Here is a 19830-nt window from a genome sequence, read left to right as displayed (position 1 = left end):
TGACCTCTGAAGAAGACATGAGGAAAGCAATGACCTAGTAACGAATGACTGGCAAGATGAGTACCATTGATTTCTCAGAACCAAATGGATTGGGGATAATTATCAACTGAATGGTCAGGTAGCTAATATAATGGGGAAAATAGGAGGAAGTGTGATGTACTTCTTGCAATGAACAGGCAAGATGGACAGCATACTGGTCAAACATGGGATGATATAATGGAAACATACTTATGCAGTACAAAGTGAACAGACAGCAAGATGTGCAATGAGTAGTGTCTTAATCCACTTTGTTAATGACACATAAGTTCTCTAGGATTGTTACTCAGCTACTCCCAGGCCACAAACTACTTCGCAAGTGAAGATGCAAGTACTTGAGCTCACAGGTTCTACCAATATGACTAAAATTGAATACAAAGAGCCACAATCAGAATGGTGCTGATTGACTCACCGATTATGATTTGCTACCTTTGATTGCATGATTGAGCCTGGAAACTTGTTGCCTGTTAAAACTGAAACTTCCTTTTGCTTCTTAATAGATTAAGTAGCTTGTTTGTTTTCAACAATATGTTATCACATTGGGAAATGCAGGAACAAACGTCCAAGTGGATGGTTGTAACATCGTACATAACAGCTCAATATCCCTGTGTCAGTTATTTTTGATATGATAAGGACTTCGCTCAACATATCAACTTATTAATAAAATAAAAATATTCTGGTTAAGCATAGGATGGTAAGTTTTACATTGAATATTATTTTTAAAGTCTAAAGCCATAAAAATATCATTGTTATCTAATTAGCAGTAGCCCTGCCCTATTGGGTTCAGTTGCTTAATTTTTGAGTCAATAATATGGATGAAGCCAAATCCCTCAATTACTTAAAGCATGGCTGAATTAAAGCACCCGCATCTTCCACATTTTACAAGGCATATTTGGAGATTCAGTGTAAAAAGTCAGTGGGGGAGGCAGGTGCTGTTCCTGTGTATCTCCATGCCAACTATGGTGTAACCAATCAGCACCCTCTTCTCGTGTTGTAATATAGTTCTCTTTCCATGTTAGGTTTCTTGCATCTCAGTCCTGATTTGTGCAAGATGAAAAGTTTCAACTCAAAGCACTTGCTTATATTTGAGTCACTAGGATTCTCTTGAGTCTCCTTTTCAGAACCATCTCAAGCACTTGAACAAATTTTTGTGTTTCAGTGACCAGGTAATAACACAGTCCTCCAGGGTTGGTCTGATCAGAGCACTGTACATTTTGATCATGAATAATTATCAATTATGTTTAACTGTTTTAGCTTTTTATTTGTAGTTCAGCCTCAAATTGTGGGTGTCCATCCCTAGTTGGTCTAACAACTGAATAGCTTGCTAGACAACTTCAGAGGACAGTTAAGAGTCAGTTGCATTAGGAAAGATAACAATATGAAAATAGACCAGACTTGGTAAGGTTCCTTTTCTGAAAGAACATTAATAAAGCAATTTTTTAAAAAGGAGATCGGCTTTATGATTACTTTTTATGAATACTAGTTTGTTTTGTTCCAAAGTTTTAAAATTGAATTTAAATTATCAAACTACAATAATTGAATTTGAATTTATGTGCTCTGGACTACTAACCCAGTAATAATACACGTTAACACTAACTTGGTTTGATTAATCGTTGTCCTACATCAGTCGGATAAATTTACTACAGTCTGGCTCTCATTCCATTTTTTTCTTCAGCTCTCAGCAAAACCCATGCAGTATACATGGGACTTATTGTTCCAGCTTATGTGTAGCAACTTGTACCAGATTATATTAAATTTCCTCTGCTTTTTTATTTCCACATTATGCTCATTTAATCCAATTCACTTTTGAGTTAATTCCTGCAATTCACCATCTGTCCTACTCTGGTGTTTCCAGGATAAATAAATGTCTGAGACATCTTTATAAAGAATATGTTTCACAAATTGTGATCAAAATGAGAAATGTCAGGACAGTGGAATCAAACTCAAACAGTGGATTTACAGAATCCTTTGTTGGCAAACAAGTGCGGGCCAGGTGTACCATAACCAAATATTAAGTAAAATTCCCACTTCTCTCCAAACTTTATCCTCAGTCTCAAATTCAGAAATCATTTCCCTAACCCACAGTTCCCAAACCAACATTCTGTGGTCTCTTACTCTGATTGTGTAGCCATGAAGTGCCTAATTAGGAGCAACCTTTCAGCAATCCTTTGAAAATACACAGCTTTTACAAAACATTCCCTTTCCAATTGTGACAGGATAAACAGCTACTGGCTCAAGACTCCATGTAAATTATTTTGCACATATAGAAGATTATTTGTTAACTGTCTCCTCATTCAATTCCCTAAAATTACCTGAAAAGGCAAGCTTAAAAAGTAAAGTACAGACTTTTTTTCCCAGTATGATATCAAGTTGTTGAGAAGCTCTGGGATGAACTTGTTTTCTTCTTGTACTAATTTGTTTGTCATACTATTTTCAATCATTTGTTGCATTTGGTTTTGGGACAGGCCAAGAAAGACAGTCAGCAACAGTGGAACACTGTGACAATAAAGATCTTGCTCTACATGTTCCACTTGCTGTCTTTGGTTTGGGATTCACATAGACAAATGTTGCTTCCTTTTCCATGGGTGCACTCTGCACTTGTCCAGTAAAGACATTTGTATAAATGTTTGGATTAGGCTGGCAGTGGCTGTAGAATTGGCGATACGTCGTTTGCATTACTTCTGATCTAGGATGAACAGCTGTTATCAATGGTCGACCTCGTGGGACGAGTAGCTGAGGAATCATCACATCTGTGGATTGCAGATTTCTGTGATGCCAGAAATCTGCTTTGTATGTGGATAATAATGGCCACTGTTGTCTGTCAGTCTGAATCGGAATCCAGGAAATAAAATCTTTCTTAAATTCACTGCTTCTTCCAAAAGCAGTTTTTGCCCGATTTATAGCATTGCTCTACAGAAAAGGGAAGGTAAATCAGTTAATTATTTCTAAAGTATTTGTATTGAGGATCTCCAAGTAAACTGTTAAATAAGGCTAAACATCTTCAAGTGATTCCAGAATAACTAACACACTTATGAGAGTCTTATCCAGGGTTTTGACACTTAACGTTTCAACTATAACTTCTCTTTAACCATGCAAAAAATAGAAACTTGATTCTAACTAAAAGTATATCCCTTGTCAGTACTCTTACCATATACAGCTTTTCTTTTTAAAAAATCATGAAATCCAAAGGACTCGTGTGGTAGAACACGTGAGTTTGCAAAAATCTGCCCATTAAAAAGTAGTACAAATAAAAATAAAGTTATTTAATTGAGGCAACAGAATGGGAAGCCTTTGGATGTATTGTATAAAAATGTTTCTCCCTGGCATCAAAATTGCAGAATAACTTTGAGTCATAGACCAGTCTAAACGATTGCAGTACGAGTTTCACCTTGGAAGAACAAATCTCATTATTTTAGATGGAAATCACATGGGTTGCATGAAGGGGTTGAAACATCACACCTCCAACATCCTAACATGTGTCACCGTGTATCCACTGGGAACCTCTGCAACTGATACCACTGAGTGCTGTGAGAACATCTTGGAGCACATTCAAAAAAGTAGCAAATGTATTTTTGTCCAGCCACCTTAGACAATACCAACATTATCAGCCAACAAAGGCAAAAAGTAGAACATTAAAAAACATCAATGGGTGGAATTTTAGTACCTTATGAGGAAGCAGGGGAAAGGAGAGTGATGAGGAAAAGTGAAAAGCTAAATATAAAGAAATTTTGAAAGTCAACTGCCATTTTCTGGTTTTAACAGCAACAGTTTTGGATGCCAGGTGAATAACCTACTTGGTGGAAGCAGGTTGGTCAGGAAACCACTTTAACATCTAAAATGTTATCCTGGTCCCAGATTCAGTACTGACCTTGGAAACCTGACAGATGAAGGGGATAAGAGTTGCTGAATGAACACGTTACTGTCCTACCAACACTGCCTGTGAGGCAAAAGGAGTTGGAATGCTTCATTCTGGTCCACTTAGTGTAGCTGTTTTCAACCAAGCAATTGGATATCACTCTGCAATTAGCTCCATATTCTCCATCCAACACATATCCAACACACCCTCTGATATCCAACATTGATCTCTTGCCTGGTACTGGATGTCTACCCATCCAGTCAGAAAGTCTCTTAGTGTGGCTTGCTGGAGCCAGGAAAGAGAATTTTAAAAATGTTAAATCATGCTCCTAAACTTATTCATCCAAGTTTCCCAGCTACTATATCACTTCCCGATTAATATTGCAGCATTAACCCCAATGATTTGAAGATCTAAATAGTGCTTCTTTCTGGTAAGTGGACATTTAGCTACTATCAAAATCCAACCTTGGGAACCTACTCCCTGTCAATGCTTTCTAACATGTGTGACCTTCCCTACATGACCAAAGTTCTGTTTACTCACTGGCTGAAAACAATGCTGTTGCTTGTACCCAGAGAAAGGCATCTCAGCCCAACTGCACTTGCACAGATATAATTTTCAATCAGTGAACACTTGCTTGAGTTTTTAGTTGATAGCCTTTTCATATTCAGCTCAGAAATGACTGACTGGATAGAATTCAGAGTCGGGCCTTAGGCAGTGTTGTATAACAGAGGGACCTAGGGGTGCACGTATGTAATTCTTTAAAGTTTGTGTCACAATAGACAGGATGGTTAAAAAGGCATTTGACACGCTTGCCTTCATTGCTCAGTCCTTTGAGTGTAGGAATTGGGAAGTCATGTTAAGGTTGTACAGGACATTGGTGAGGCCTCTTCTGGATTCCTGTGTCCAGTTTTGGTCACCTAGTTATTGGAAGGATATTATCAAACTGGAGAGAGTTCAAAAGAGATTTACCAGGATGTTGCCAGGTATCGGAGGTTTAAGTTATAAAGAAAGGCTGGGACTTGTTTCACTAGAGCGTAGGAGGTTGAGAGGCAATCTGATAGAAGTTTATAAAATAATGAGAGGTATAGAGAGAGTTAATAGTAGTTGTCTTTTCCCTAGGATGGGTGATTTAAAGAGTATGGGGCACATTTTTAAGGTGAGAGGAGCAAGAGTTAAAAAAAAAACATGAGGCTAATGTTTTACGCAGAGGGTGGTTTATGTGTGGAATGAATATCCTGAGAAAGTGGTGGATGCGGGTACAATTACAATGTTTAAAAGACATTTGGATAGACATATGAATAGGCAAGGTTTGGAGGAATATGGGCCAGGAGTAGGCAGGTGGGATTAGTTTAGTTTGGGATTACGTTCAGCATGGATTAGTTGGATGGAAGGATCTGTTTCCATGTTGTATGAGTCAATGTCTGTGACCTTATGGCCAGAATCCTGTTTTATTAAATGTTTACTTTCTGTGGTGCAAACTTTGGAACTGCAGAGTTGGTCTGTCCAGCTAGATTACAGTTGTGAGCTCCGCTAGCTTTCTCAGCATTGACACTTTTTCCCATGGGCCAGATTAGTGATCAAGGGAAAAAGAAAGAAAGGCCGCTAAACCTGTACGAAGCCAGAGATTTGGGAATTTATTGTGTTAAGAATGAAGATATTTTTAAATGTATTATTTATTTACAATGGTTACATATAAGATGCTCTGGTGAAACGGATATGTAAAAATGGCAAATGAAAAATTAATGTCAAAGAAATGCCAAGCTTTACTTCGGTGTGTGGGAATATTCCGAAAGGTCAAAAAGAGAAGTGTTAGAAGCGAGTTTCCGTTTATGGAGTTTAGGATGACTTTTATAGGTATCTGACTTTTGACTCCTTGAATGTCAGTATCCATCAAAGGGAATTGTGTAAGTCTCCTGTAGCTCCTTCATTGTGTTCCTCTGAATCTCCCAGTGCTTAACTTGAGATATTGTAAAGAAAGATATCAGTAGGAATGCACAAGTTAGAGAAAGGTAAGTAGATTTAAATACCTACATAATTTGCAACAAATGCTGGCTTGTACAAGTATACTGATATTTTAATATATTTTTGTATTTTATTGGTCTGGCAAATGTTTGGAGCTGTAGAAAACCTTTCAATTTTGATGGGTTTGAAAAAAGAATTGACAACAGTATCAATCTGTATTAATGATCTAGACAACAGTATTTGGAGTGCTGCCTTCATACTCCTAGATGTCATCAAGACATGTGGTGGTATCATAGCTTTTATTGGAAAATAAAATTACAACCTGACCTAGATTGTTGGAAGAATGGGAAGATGATATTTATATCAGAATTATAACCGGAATGCTTTGCATGGGGAAGAGCTATAACACCAAGCATCTGTACTGCATGTTAGACTCTGTTTTGAAATTTATTGTGAGAGATCTAGATGATTTAATAAAGCTTTAAAGATTTTAGTCCAAAACTGACAAGCTATAGAAAAAAAATATTATGATATACAGCTAAGAGGATTAAATATAAAACAAAATACAGCATACTGGGGTGAATTTTTCTTTTGCATTTGTGGAATGTTTTCCTCAAGCAAGATTCATGACATATAGGCCCATGTAATTTTTCTCCCACAATCTTCTGCTCTTCACCTCATTACTTTGCCATTGGTCTCTTCATTGCTGATCACATGAAATCATCCAGCAGCAGAGGCAGAAGTGCTCACATCTATGGGTATTTTGCGACAGTTGTGCCAATGGCACCATATTTAAACCCTGGCTGTATACCATTTCAGATGCTGGAAGCCATGAACTGGCCATCATACTCTGGTGCTCCACCATTATCCTCAAAGAAATGGCAGAGAAAGGCAAATTAACTCCTCAAATCCCTGACAAAAACTTGGAGGTGTTCATGGACATGATGATAGAAAAGAGAGCAATCCTTTCTCTGCTGAGGGAAAAATGGGAACTTTTTCACCAATGCTTATGCCGCTTAAGGTATAAAAATATTCTGCCCAGTGTTAAAATTATTTTTAAAAATGGGGATTTACCAGGATGCTTGCATTCACAGCAAGGAATTTCATACCTATTGTGAACTCTATTTTTGTGACTGTGTGTAGATGTTTACAAGCCAAATAGATTGGTTTTCAGCTAACTGAGCAGGTTAGAGGGTGTGGTGCTGAAAAAGCACAGCTGGTCAGGCAGCATCCAAGGAGCAGGAGAATCGACGTTTCGGGCAAAAACATCCAGAATAAAGATTTCTGAACCACAAGGGTCTGGTTAGCCAAAGGGCGGTCATGTCAATATCAGAATCTGGAAGCATAGACTACCGAACTGGCTTTCCTGTTTTTCTACGTTGATCAGTCTATTTTTCATGTGAGTAAGAGAGATTCAGAGAAAGGGAGAGTTTGGGGTGGTGGGGGGGCGGGTTTAGATTTTTAGTAGTAGTATTATGTGCCAATAGTTTATACTTTGTTTACTTGTAGCTATAAGTCAAATTACTTGTAAGAAATAATTCCTGGTTAGTACAGAAACGTGTCTGTGCTTTCAATAAAACTTGGTTTGAAAGTCATATAAGTTGGGGTACTGTCCTTTCTTTTAAAAAAACTAGCATATGGTTAGCCTTTGGCTAACCAGACCCTTGTGGTTCAGAAATCTTTATTCTGGATGTTTTTGCCTGAAACGTCGATTCTCCTGCTCCTTGGATGCTGCCTGACCAGCTGTGCTTTTTCAGCTATGCTATGGGAGTAGAGGATTTCAATTTATAGTTCACTACCCAGTGGATCATAACAACATATTTTTAAACTCCAGAACCCCTCATTGGAGTAAGCAATTGTTATCAATTACCCTGTAGTCCCATTTTATATTCTCTGCTATATCCAGCCAGACTGAAATAAAACATGTCGTTGATTTACCACATCAATTTGAATGAATCATAACAATATTGAGTTAGATTAGATATCAAAGAGTTTTATGAAGGATCATTGACTTTGGGAATTAATTATTGGTCCATGCTGTAGATGCAGACTCACTGCAACTGTTCGACATGAAGATGGATAAATTCCTAGCGGAGGGTGATGTTGCTCAGTACAAAAGATAAGTGGTATGTAGGTAAGTAGCTTGTAGCTACTGTCAACTTCTAGAATTTGTTTCTCATTATCTTTGGGTGATCAGAGTTAAATTTCTCAAAATTATTTTTCAGTGAAATAGCCTGATGATCAATCTCCAATGTTTTTCTGCCTCTTTCAAAAGATTACTGGCGAACAGAGAGCACTGAGGGTCACCTGGAATGCCGATCCATCACATTTGCAACCCTCCCTCTCTAGGGCTTTCCTGGTTACTGGTCGAGTGTTGTTTGGACTGTTTGATATTGTATTTGTCTGAAACCAGCAAGCCGCATTGAGATGAAGCAGCTCGCCTACCCTGTGCAAATGAGATCCAAACTTTGAACTAGTTCTTGTCTTTCCTTTCCAGATGGTGGCTGGTGGCCAATGTGAAATACTGGTAAACCACCCAAAAGTTAAAATCAGTCTCATTATTCTGGGACTTGTTTTGGGTCTCTGATATGAAGTGTCAACAATTTTTGATACTGGAATTTGAGGGAGTGTTATTATCATATACTTGAACCTTAGAGACACAAAACATTTAACAATATAGATTACTGCAAATTATTTCTACTGATATCAAGGTTATATTGTGTTGTAATAATACATAGCAACAGTGATAACCCGAATTACAATAATCACGGCACTTCAAAAGCATTGCATGAATTGTGAAGCACATTAGAAGGTTGCCGCAGCAAGCTTACAGTTATTTTAGTTCCATGCTTTTTGTTTGTGTTCCATCCTTTTCTTGAATGGTTTTTGTTTTATATTTCTTGCAAACTTCAACGCAGCCTGAAGTGGGGTTAGTGTGAATCAGGAATTATGTATTGCAATTTCCCCTTTTTAATATCACAATTCTTTAACTTTATGATTTTGTTGTTGGAACAGTACAGCCTGGATTGTACAATTGCAATATTAGGCATTCTGTTGTAGTAATGAATTAAAACATAAAATATCACATTTTTAAAATCTTACAAAGATTGACTCCATGCAGAATGAGATTGAAAACTTGAAACTGTTCCCATTTTGAGCCAAGGTAGTTGATTGGCATTGCATCAACAGTGATTAGATTATTTAAAAAGTAGTATTAGCTACAAGACTGAACTTTCTGTGGTATGTTGAAAAGGCAATTCCATCAAATCATTAAAAATAAAGAAGCTAATGGCAATGTAGCATAAGGTGACAAGTAAGTTACAGACATTATTGCTGCATTATGTATCGGTCTCTAAACTTACATTCTCCAGATATGTAGCACTGTTGTGAAACACTTGACGACTATCATGTTTGGAAAAGTTGTGTTTCAAAGGGTTCTCCTGAAACCAGAGTAACACCCATGTTAGTCAAAGAAACTGAATGGTGATCAGTGAGACACTACAGTGTACAACAGAATATACAACATTTAACTGGGTCACTCATTAAAATATGGCCATCTATGGTGGCTAAGGTGAGCTGGTCCATGCATTGGATTGTGGGAAAGGTCTCCTGAGGCCAGCGTGGAATCAAGTGGGCCAAATGGCATCCTGTGAGCCCTAATGCCACACACTAAAAAGAGTATGGAAGAGATTTTAATTGTCCCTTTTAGCTTGCTATCATGTGTGGCCATAAACCATGCAAAGTATAAGGAGGTTAAAGAGGTGAATCTAATTCTCAAGCAAGGAATATGAATAAATGTGGAGGAGCAAACTGGAGCTGCAATTCACTAAGTAATTGCTTCTTCAGAGCATTAATATAGGGTTTCAAATGTCACCCAATCAAACGTGACATTTCAAGAGAATCCATTACATAATTCCTGTTGTTACTGCTGACATTCACGTAATATTGATTTCACATCCTAAATTTCACTTTTAACTAAATGCCTGTGGTAATGATTATTCAAGGAAAATTTTCAACTGCTGGTTGCTCATTTATCACCTGAGAAACAGGAAATGAACAGAGATTTTACATGCTCACTTGTCAGCCTCATTCAATTTTAAGACAGGCTTTGAGAGGACAGGTAGTAATCATGCACAAACCTACGCAGGAGTTTGTTAAAATATGCAAAATGGGAACAATTGCAGGATTCAAATTGCAATTTTCATGGTGAAATGACATGAGTATGAAAAGTGCACAATTGCCAGTAAAGTAAGGTCCAAACCTAAAAGTGACCTGAGCTTTGCTAATGTAGAAATTGGGCAGTTGGCACAGCTACAAAGCCAATATTGTACTTGCTTTGAACTGAAACAAAAATCTCCCTTATAAACCTCTGAAAGCAGTCTTATAAAAGATAACTCATGCAACAGCCAATTGAAACTTTTCAGATTTATAGCAAAGTACAGTATTTCAGAAAGTTCATGCCTGAACAGAAACATGCCAGAGGAAAAAAACCTCCCATTAACAGCACATAAGATGGGGATAAATATTTAGGGTAAAAACAATGACTGCAGATGCTGAAAATCAAATACTGGATTAGTGGTGCTGGAAGAGCACAGCAATTCAGGCAGCATCCAGGGTTGCAGTTTGGTGAATATCCCTGATATCAGCAAACATTTTGGAGTTAATTGGAATCAAGTACTTTGTGTTTTGGATTGATAACATGACGTTTATTTTCATGTTCATGCTTTCCACGGGATTCCCTGATCACTGTGATAAAAAATATATGTTTGATGTCTGTAATAGCTGGAAACCATTTTCTTCAATAGCTTGTTTTGGGTCTTATGGTTGAACACAAAGAAATGGATTTGGTCAAATTTCTACCTCATTATGTGGTTAATTTGTAGGTCAAGCATCACAAAATTTTGCTATATTATAAATGTTACACAGGACTGTGACTTTCAGTCTTTTAAGCGCTACAAAGTGAAAACAGCAAAACCCTTTTAATATTTCTGTGTACAGTTTAAACTTTATTAATGAGTAATTGTGAGTAATAATCACATGGATTATTCATGAAGGGTAATTAGAAAAAAGTCTGCATGACACAAATGAGATGAATTGGTGCTTTGTTCTTGTATGACTAAACCCCTGATGTTATGGATTATATCACTAATGAGTACTGACGAGTTTGTGCATAGATTACCTGTAAATGACTCTTCAAATTATTCCTGAGTTTTATGATTAATCAGTATTACAAACACCTCAATATATTTATGTTTCATTTACTTAGTTAATTTTGTTAAGTCAAAGACATCTAACAAATTGGTTCGAAAATTTCCCCCACTTTTGCATGAAAAGGGAGCTCGGATTTTCCTCGCAACGGTGACTGTATAAATGTTATGAACAAGACTCTGAAATCTTGCAGATCTCTCTTCCTTAATTGTAAAGGTGCATTAGTTTACAATAATCTGAAGATGTTGTTATAATTATGAAAGTGAAGAGGGCATAATTTCTTCATATTGGAAAATCGGAACATCAATGTAAAACTGTAAATTTGTTAGTAAAGATTGTAAGGAGAGAAGTTAGGAGAAATGTATTTAATAATGTTAAACCCGAAGCTTAAACAAAGACAGGCTATTGGGAACAACATGGGATGCATTTATTTTATTTGTTCATGGGATATGGCTAACCAAGCACTTATTGCTCATCCCTAATTGCCTAGGAGGCAGTTAAGAGGCCAAAACGTTGCTGTGAGTCTAGAATCAGAATAGGATAGGAGATGTCCTTCCCTAAAGAAAATTAGCAAACCAAGTGGGTTTTTAAGACAATCACCAGTCACCATGGTAACCATTAGGCTAACTTTTTAAAAAATCAAGTTTAATTTTGATATCTGCAAACTGCTGTTTTACTCCACAACAATAATGTGCAAATATTAAGCACTGTTAATTTTGAACAAAATCACAAACTATTTGACAGAGATGGTAGTCCAGAGGTAATGTCACTGAACTAGTAATCCAGAACCCCAGACTAATGTATTGGGGCAAGGGTTTAAATCCTACTAAACCAGATGGTGAAATTTGAGTTCAGTAAAAGAAACTATAATTAAACTCTGGCTCATTGACAAACATGTCAGTAGTTATAAAATTGACCTATCTGGTTCACAAATGTCCCTTAGGGAAGAAAGGTAAAAACAATGACTGCAGATGCTGGAAACCAGATTATGGATTAGTGGTGCTGGAAGAGCACAGCAGTTCAGGCAGCATCCGAGGAGCAGCAAAATCGCGTTTCGGGCAAATCCTGATGAAGAGCTTTTGCCCAAAACATCGATTTTGCTGCTCCTTGAATGCTGCCTGAACTGCTGTGTTCTTCCAGCACCACTAATCCAAAACTTTAGGGAAGAAAACCTGTCCTCTCCACCTCGTCTGGCCAACATGTGACTCCAGACCCACAACAATGTGGTTGACTCAACTTAATGAAGGGCATTAAATGTTGGCTTGTCATGAATTCACATGATTTGATTTGATTTATTACTGTCACATACAGTGATAAATACAGTGAAAAGTATTGTTTGTGTGCGAAGCAGACAAATCATACTTTACATAAATATACCAGGGTAATAGAACAGAGTGCAGAATAGAGTGTTACAGCTTCAGAGCAGATGCAGAGGGAGATCAATGCTAATATGTAAGAGGTCTGTTTATAAACTTGATAAGTCTGAATTAACCATCATAAAGCAGACCAAAATGAAACAACCCAGAGGAGGAATTTAGAGCTTGGTCAATGATATGAGTTTCACGAAGCAGTTTACAGGGGAGAGGCATTTTCACAGTGGATGGCTGAAGGCATAAGATTGAAATGGTGGATACTTTAAAGCCAAATAGATAGTGCAGCCTGTAAATCTATAACTGAAAGGTGAAAGGATTTAAGCAGAGGATGAAAATTTTAACTTTGAGGCATTAGTGAGTGGAATAGTTGTGCAGGGGGATAGAGATGATAGGTGAACAGGATTTACTGTATGGGCTGCAGAGTTTCTACAGATTAGGGTGACTGGAAATTTCCTCAGAGCTGCTGCTCCACACAGTAATTTTGCTGAAAATATACAGTGGCAATAAACCCTGTTACCTTGAACAACAAGGTTACCACCACTAGTAGTTCTGTGCCACAAGAGCCTCATTTTATGACTCTTGTTCATGTTTTGGGCTCTGGGGAGTAGTTAAGACTAGTCAACTTTATTTCACCTTGGCCATGCCTTGCTTCTTTATTTAATTTATAATCCTAAATATTGTTCTGATCAGTGTACATATAATCAGGGGAAGTATTTAATAATTTCCAAACAGTAAAAAAAAATCTCCTAAATTTAAACATTCTTCTGACAAAATGGCCTAATAAACTGGCAACCCGCGGACTAACGGTGATTCTGATCATCCACAGAACATTTTGCAGTTATTTACAAAATATTACATCGATTGCAAACGGAGAATACTGCAATCAGAAAACACGCGAATCGGGACCAAACAGCAATTGCTGATCTCCGCTACCCGCCCAACAGCCAAATAATGTATGGGATTGTTTTGGTCAATGTGATTGATGCTAATAATTTAAACTCACCCGGAGTCGTTTTATAAGTTTCTCGGGAGGGGGTGGCTTGGCCCGTTGTCTGTATTCCTGAAATATGTCATTCCGTGATTTACTGCGGGCATGTCCATGAAATCCAGTCGGAAACTGTAGGAGCGAAAGACAGCGGGAAAGGTAATTGAACAGTGAGAAAGGCGCAGCAGGGGTTTCCTGATGCAGGACTCCTAAGGCATGCACAGATCCATTGATTTTCAAAGTGACTTGCTTACCCAAGACCCAGTGATGGCTCCATCCATGGTGTCTGATAAAGTTTGTAGGATTGGTTTCCTAGGAAGCACTGTTAACAAAAAGCTCATGTTCACCGTTTACTCGGTTGCTAAACTACACGCTGAAGAGGCGCGACCGATTTGTTACTGCAACGTAAACACTTTACACTTGTAAACCTAACGTGACTGAAATGGTAAATTTCGATTAATTGCTCAAACTAAACACCAGTAGTAAAATAACCTCAAAACGTGTAAACTCTATTTGTAAAATCCGTCTATCAACTGATCTCATGAAAGGGCAAGGGAAATACAAAATGTGCAATTTGATAAAACAAACATGATATTGTGTGTCAGAAAGCAAGAGAAACTGCGAGCTATACAGAAAGGGGGTGTGGGGGTACTATTTTGAGAACATATGTAACTATATCCGCTGCTCACACTCCAATAAAAGGATAAATCAGATACAATGAACGCTAGGAAACTCAACCATGTGTGTTGATTCTAATCAGACTTGACTGTAGCATCTTCCGTTGCATTCTCCCACAAGTCAAATTCTATCTGTACGCTTCAACTCAAACCTTAATAGAGTAATAGATTCTGATAGCTGGACAAGAGAGTGACGGTTTATTTTCATGACCAGCAGACATGTGAACTATTACAGAATACAATTAGGTGGATCGGCCATGCTAAATTGTTCGTAGTGTGCAGGGGTAGATAAGCCATGGTAATATGTTGGGTTAAGGGGATAGGTTGTGGGGCTGGGGCTGGATGGGATGCTCTTCGGAGGGATGGTGTGGACTCGTTGGGCCGAATGGCTTCTTTCCATACGAGGGATTCTAAAACTTGCGCCCACACCTCCCCCCTTACTTCCCTCCAAGGCCCCAAGGGATACTTCCATATCTGCCACAAATTCACCTGCACTTCCACACACAGCATCAATTGCATCCGCTGCACCCGATGTGGCCTCCTCTATATTGGGGAGACAGGCCGCCTACTTGCGGAACGTTTCAGAGAACACCTCTGGGACACCCGGACCAACCAACCCAACCACCCCGTAGCTCAACACTTCAACTCCCCCTCCCACTCCACCAAGGACATGCAGGTCCTTGGATTCCTCCATCGCCAGACCATAGCAACACGACAGTTGGAGGAAGAGAGCCTCATCTTCCGGCTAGGAACCCTCCAACCACAAGGGATGAACTCAGATTTCTCCAGTTTCCTCATTTCCCCTCCCCCCACCTTGTCTCAGTCAAATCCCTTGAACTCAGCACCGCCTTCCTAACCTGCAATCTTCTTCCTGACCTCTCCGCCCCCACCCCACTCCGGCCTATCACCCTCACCTTGACCTCCTTCTACCTATCGCATTTCCAACGCCCCACCCCCAAGTCCCTCCTCCCTACCTTTTATCTTAGCCTGCTGGACACACTTTCCTCATTCCTGAAGAAGGGCTTGTGCCGGAAACATCAATTCTCCTGTTCCTTGGATGCTGCCTGACCTGCTGCGCTTTTCCAGCAACACATTTTCAATTCTATGATTAACAGCACAATTGTCCTCGTGTACAACATTTGTCGCCTGTTACCTTCAGGACGCTGCTGAGTTAGCTGCAACAAGAACATTTATCGATTTGCTATTGCTGCACTGTGAACTGGTTTGAGCAGAGTGCTTATGCAATTGCGTCAGTGAATGGCCAGGATTGGAGTGACTTCTCCAGATATAGCAGAATCAGTGAATGGATTATACCCCTGCAGGTAAGTTGTGCTAACTCGAGATTCAAACAAGAAATCTCTTAATGTGCTCACAGTACACTAAAATACAAGAATGAGTCAATAATGAGTCAATTATGGGCGGCACGGTGGCACAGTGGTTAGCACGGCTGCCTCACAGCGCCTGAGACCCGGGTTCAATTGCCGCCTCAGGCGACTGACTGTGTGGAGTTTGCACGTTCTCCCCGTGTCTGCGTGGGTTTCCTCCGGGTGCTCCGGTTTCCTCCCACAGTCCAAAGACGTGCAGGTCAGGTGAATTGGCCATGGGAAATTGCCTGTAGTGTTAGGTAAGGGGTAAATGTAGAGGTATGGGTGGGTTGCGCTTCGGCGGGTCGGTGTGGACTTGTTGGGCCGAAGGGCCTGTTTCCACACTGTAATGTAATCTAAAAAAATCTAATGATGAGGGAAAGTTAACGTGTGCTGGAAGTACACAGCAGGACGGGCATCTTCAGTGGACAGGTTGGCGACCTTTCAGAACTGGAAGAGGGAGAGATACAGAATGATAATGCAATAAATTCACATTATTTGATTATGCTAATAATCAGAACTATAGAGCAACAATGATGATCTGGGTTCATCAATGTCCAGAATCCTACTACATTAATATTCAGGTTTTTATTACATTCACTAACAGCGTCCTATTACTTTCAGATTCAGGATATTGCCACATTACTGATCATGGTACCATTACATTAACAGTCTGTTGCCTATTGCATCAACAACGAGATCTTATTGCATAAATAATCAGCATCCTATCATTTTAATAGTCAGGATCTAACTACTTTAATTACACAGTTCCTATTGCATAATCAGTAACATCAAGAGATGTTACAACATCAAGAGATGTTACATTAACATCTCTCCATCAAGAGAGCATCTAATCGTTGCCCCTTGACATACAGTGACATTACCATTACCGAATACCCCAATATAATCAAACCAAGAGTTACCATTGAACAGAAACTGAACTGGAATATCCAAATAAATACTATAGCTACAAGAGCAGATCAGAGGCTAAGAATCCTACAATGGGTAACTCATTTTCTGAGTCTCAAATCTTGTCCACCATCTACAGGGCGCAAGTCAGGAGTATGACAAAATACTCTCCACTTGCCAAGATGAGTCCAGCTCCAACAACACTTAGAAGCCTGACACCATCCATGATAGGCTATTTGTTTGGCACACATCCAGAAACACCCAGTCTCTCCACCATTAATGTTCAAAAGCAGCAATATGTACTACCAACAAGATGCAATGCAGAAATTTACCAAGCTTCTTAGCACAGCATCTTCAAAATGCACAACCATTACCATCTAGAAGCTCATGAGTCTGGCATGACTTCTTTAGAACTGAAATGAGTCATAAAATAGGTTATTTTTATTACTTTTGACAGAGACAGAGAAGGAGTGATGGCAGAGAGCCCAATGCAAGAGACAAAGGGGTTGTTGAGCAGAAAACAAAATGTCAAAAAGGGTATAAATTAAGGTTTGAAAGGGAGAGAATTGGGCCTTTCTATTAAGTGTGAAGTAAACTAAACACAAACAGGATTTACAGTATCCACATTATTTTGCCTTTAATATTTTGTAAAACAGGCAAAACAAATTCAGTGCACTCCATCCGTGCTTCACTGCTTCCTGTATCTGAGAGAGTTGGCTTAAATGCTTGGTCTAATTTTTAAATATATTAATTTTTTTCCAATCTTCTAACAATAAATCTCTTGCTGCTTTTAACTAGCTATTTGTTACTGATGGCCATTATCCTTTGTTTTGCTTTTCACTTCCAAGGGTGGCATGGTGGCTCAGTGGTTAGTGCTGCTGCCTCTCAGCACCAGGGTCCCAGGTTTGATTCCAGCCTTGGGTGGCTGTCTATGTGGAATTTGCACATTCTTCCTGTGTCTGTGTGGGTTTGCTCTAGTTTCCTCCCACAGATCAAAAGATGTGTAGGCTAGGTGAATTGGCTATGCTAAATTGCCCATAGCATTAGTCAGAGGGAAATGGGTCTGGGTGGGTTGCTCTTTGGAGGGTTGTTGTGGACTGGTTGGGCCAAAGGCCACATTGTAGGGAATCTAATCTAAAACACTTATTATTTTGATTTTAATGAAAGACAAAATCAAAAATAAAAAAAATCATCTTACAATTTACTTTTAAACTTCCCCTTCCGCATCCATTATATTGATTTATATTGGAAAGCATTTTCTGCAGAGTAGTGTACAAATTGGAGTACTAACATAGAGATATAGACATAAAAGATAGGAACAGAAGGAAGCCATTCAGCCCTTCGAGCCTGCTCCACCATTCATCACAATCATGGCTATTGTTGAGCTCAAAGGTTGTGCTATCTCCCCACAACGTTTGATCCCATTCGCTCCAAGTGCTATATTTAGCCACCTCCTCATTAAATACTTTGGCATCAACTACTTTCTGTGGTAATGAATTCCATAGCCGCACTACTTTTTGAGAGAAAAAACGTCTCCTCATCTCTATCCTAAATGATCCACCCCAAATCCTCAGACTGTGACCCCTGGTTCTGGAGGCACCCACTATCTGGAAAATCCTCCCTGCATCTACCCTGTCTAGTCCTATTAGAATTTTATAAGGCTCTATGAGATTTCCTCTCACTCATCTCAACTCCAGAGAAAACAATTCTAACCTAGTCAATCTGTCCTCAGACATCAGTCCTGCCATCCCCTGAGTCAGCCTGGTAAACCTTCACTGCACTCCCTCAAGAGCAAGAATGTCTGTCCTCAGAAAAGGAGACCAGAACTGCACATAATTTTCTCGGTGTGGTCTCACTAAGACCTTATATAACTGCAACAACACATCCATCTTGTGCTCAAAACCTCTTGCAATGAAGGCCAACATACAATTTGCCTTCTTTACCATCTGCTGTATCTGCATGCTTACCTTCAGTAACTGGTGCACAAGAACCACTTCCCTCTCCCAACTTACGCCATTCAAAGTGAATAACCTGACATTTATCAAAGTTATACTGCATCTGCCATTGCTTTGCCCACTCACCCAGCATCCAGATCATGCTAAAGAATCTCTGCATCCTCGTCACAGTTCACCCACCCACCCATCTTGGTATTATCTGCAAACTTTGCAATGTTGCACAATGGTAATACTGTTGTATGTATCTGTAATTCTATGTGTACATTAAGTTAGTTAACCATATTGCAAAGAACAAATTAATATAATAATTGAAACTGCTCATTGAAATCTTTACGTTTCATGTCTTAGAAGCCAATAATTTTACATAAGTTAATGGAATTGTGTCAAACAAGCTATTGTTCATATACTTTTCTTCACTACCATTATCCTACTTTGAATAACTCACATTTGTTGATCAGTCCATTAACATAAACGTATGAGTACATACCCAATACGTGGGTCGTGTTTAATCCTGCAAGGAAGCTACATGCAAGGTTAAGTGCTGGGAGGACGGATCCTTAACGCTAGCTGATAACAAGAAAGTTTTTGTAAAATGTTTTAGATATGGTTGTTTTTTTAAAGTCCTATGATACTGCTAAGAGGTTAAATATCCATTAATTAATGACATAATTGTATACTGTGCAAGAGTCCATTGGTGAAATGAACGTTAATTCTTTGTTTTTCTCTCTCCTCTGATGCCAACCATCTAAGTTCTCCAGCATTCTCTGTGCTTGTTTCAGATTTCCAACATCCGCTGTATTTTATCTTTACATAAGTCCTTTGGGCCCATCGTAAGGATTGTAAAACAAGTAAAGTTTGTAAACCAATTATTTATTTCCATTCGTTTGTGTTTGAAAATAATAGCAACCAGTTTCTGATACCGATCTGTTTACCATTAGGAGTTTGCTTCTGGATTACAGAGACGGTGGGTAGGTACAGAATCATGAATGTGCAGGAACTTTAGTACATAATCTTGTCGAGCTCATAAACGTCTGGTAAATAACGAAGGGCCTCTATCTTGTACACGTGCGAAAGGCTTTGCCTCATTGCAGCTCACGCGCTTGCAGAACGTGAAACTGGATTTCCCAATCGGCGAAGGCGGGCACGTGACATTCAGGCCTGTCAATCACTGTCATTGCGCATGCTCAGTGTCCCTTCACTGGGCCACGCGCTGGTTTTCATTTCCCGCCTTTCCCGCGGCCCGCGCTGTTGTTTCACGGGGCCCCGTCGGTTTGCAGTCGTCCGTCTGATTGATTGAAAGAGGGTAGTTGTAGAAGATTAAATGGACAGAGAGGGCTCAAACGTCGGTTAGAGGACACGCAGCTTCCAAGAAGAAGGAATAGAAACTGCAGGTGAATCTTAGCACCTGCGAGCGCTTAAACTGCTCAGGTCACCTTGGAGCTGCCAACTTGGGGGAGTTGGTTGTCAACCCAGCGAACACTCGGTGCATGCCTTAAACACACACA

At 39.3% G+C, this 19830-nt stretch overlaps 2 protein-coding genes across 4 annotated transcripts in view; one reads left to right on the top strand and one right to left on the bottom strand.

The window, feature by feature from the left end:
- LOC140483676 (kelch domain-containing protein 8B-like) overlaps positions 1–19830 on the top strand; it is a 202986-nt gene that overhangs the window by 121685 nt on the left and 61471 nt on the right. Inside the window, exons 6-7 of one of the 3 annotated variants that reach the window (XM_072582047.1) lie at positions 7898–7980; positions 8130–8519. The exons of 1 other annotated variant lie outside the window; for it this stretch is intronic. In XM_072582047.1, the coding sequence (XP_072438148.1) occupies positions 7898–7977 (80 nt within the window). In that variant the 3' untranslated portion in view covers positions 7978–7980; positions 8130–8519. Of the gene's footprint in view, positions 1–7897; positions 7989–8129; positions 8520–19830 lie in introns of those variants that run through there. One more of the 3 variants, XM_072582046.1, reaches the window with a different exon arrangement.
- On the bottom strand, positions 2065–13863 carry LOC140483677 (ciliary microtubule inner protein 7-like). The gene is made up of 4 exons (XM_072582048.1): positions 13675–13863; positions 13439–13552; positions 9217–9294; positions 2065–2946 (listed from the first exon to the last, which is right to left on the bottom strand). The coding sequence occupies exons 1-4, from the start codon at positions 13759–13761 to the stop codon at positions 2470–2472; spliced, it is 756 nt and encodes a 251-aa protein (XP_072438149.1). The 5' UTR covers positions 13762–13863; the 3' UTR covers positions 2065–2469.

This window comes from Chiloscyllium punctatum, chromosome 12, assembly GCF_047496795.1.
Source record: "Chiloscyllium punctatum isolate Juve2018m chromosome 12, sChiPun1.3, whole genome shotgun sequence".
Classification (NCBI taxonomy): domain Eukaryota; kingdom Metazoa; phylum Chordata; class Chondrichthyes; order Orectolobiformes; family Hemiscylliidae; genus Chiloscyllium; species Chiloscyllium punctatum.
The sequence above is the reverse complement of the archived record's forward strand: the minus strand, read 5'-3'. Positions and strand labels throughout refer to the sequence as shown.

Coding starts and splice junctions, on each gene's coding strand:
- LOC140483677 (XM_072582048.1), bottom strand. CDS start 13,761: ATGAGCTTTTTGTTAACAGTGCTTCCTAGGAAACCAATCCTACAAACT. Junction 13,553..13,674: donor GAGCCATCACTGGGTCTTGG/GTAAGCAAGTCA, acceptor TCGCTCCTACAG/TTTCCGACTGGATTTCATGG. Junction 9,295..13,438: donor AACTTATAAAACGACTCCGG/GTGAGTTTAAAT, acceptor CTCTGGTTTCAG/GAGAACCCTTTGAAACACAA.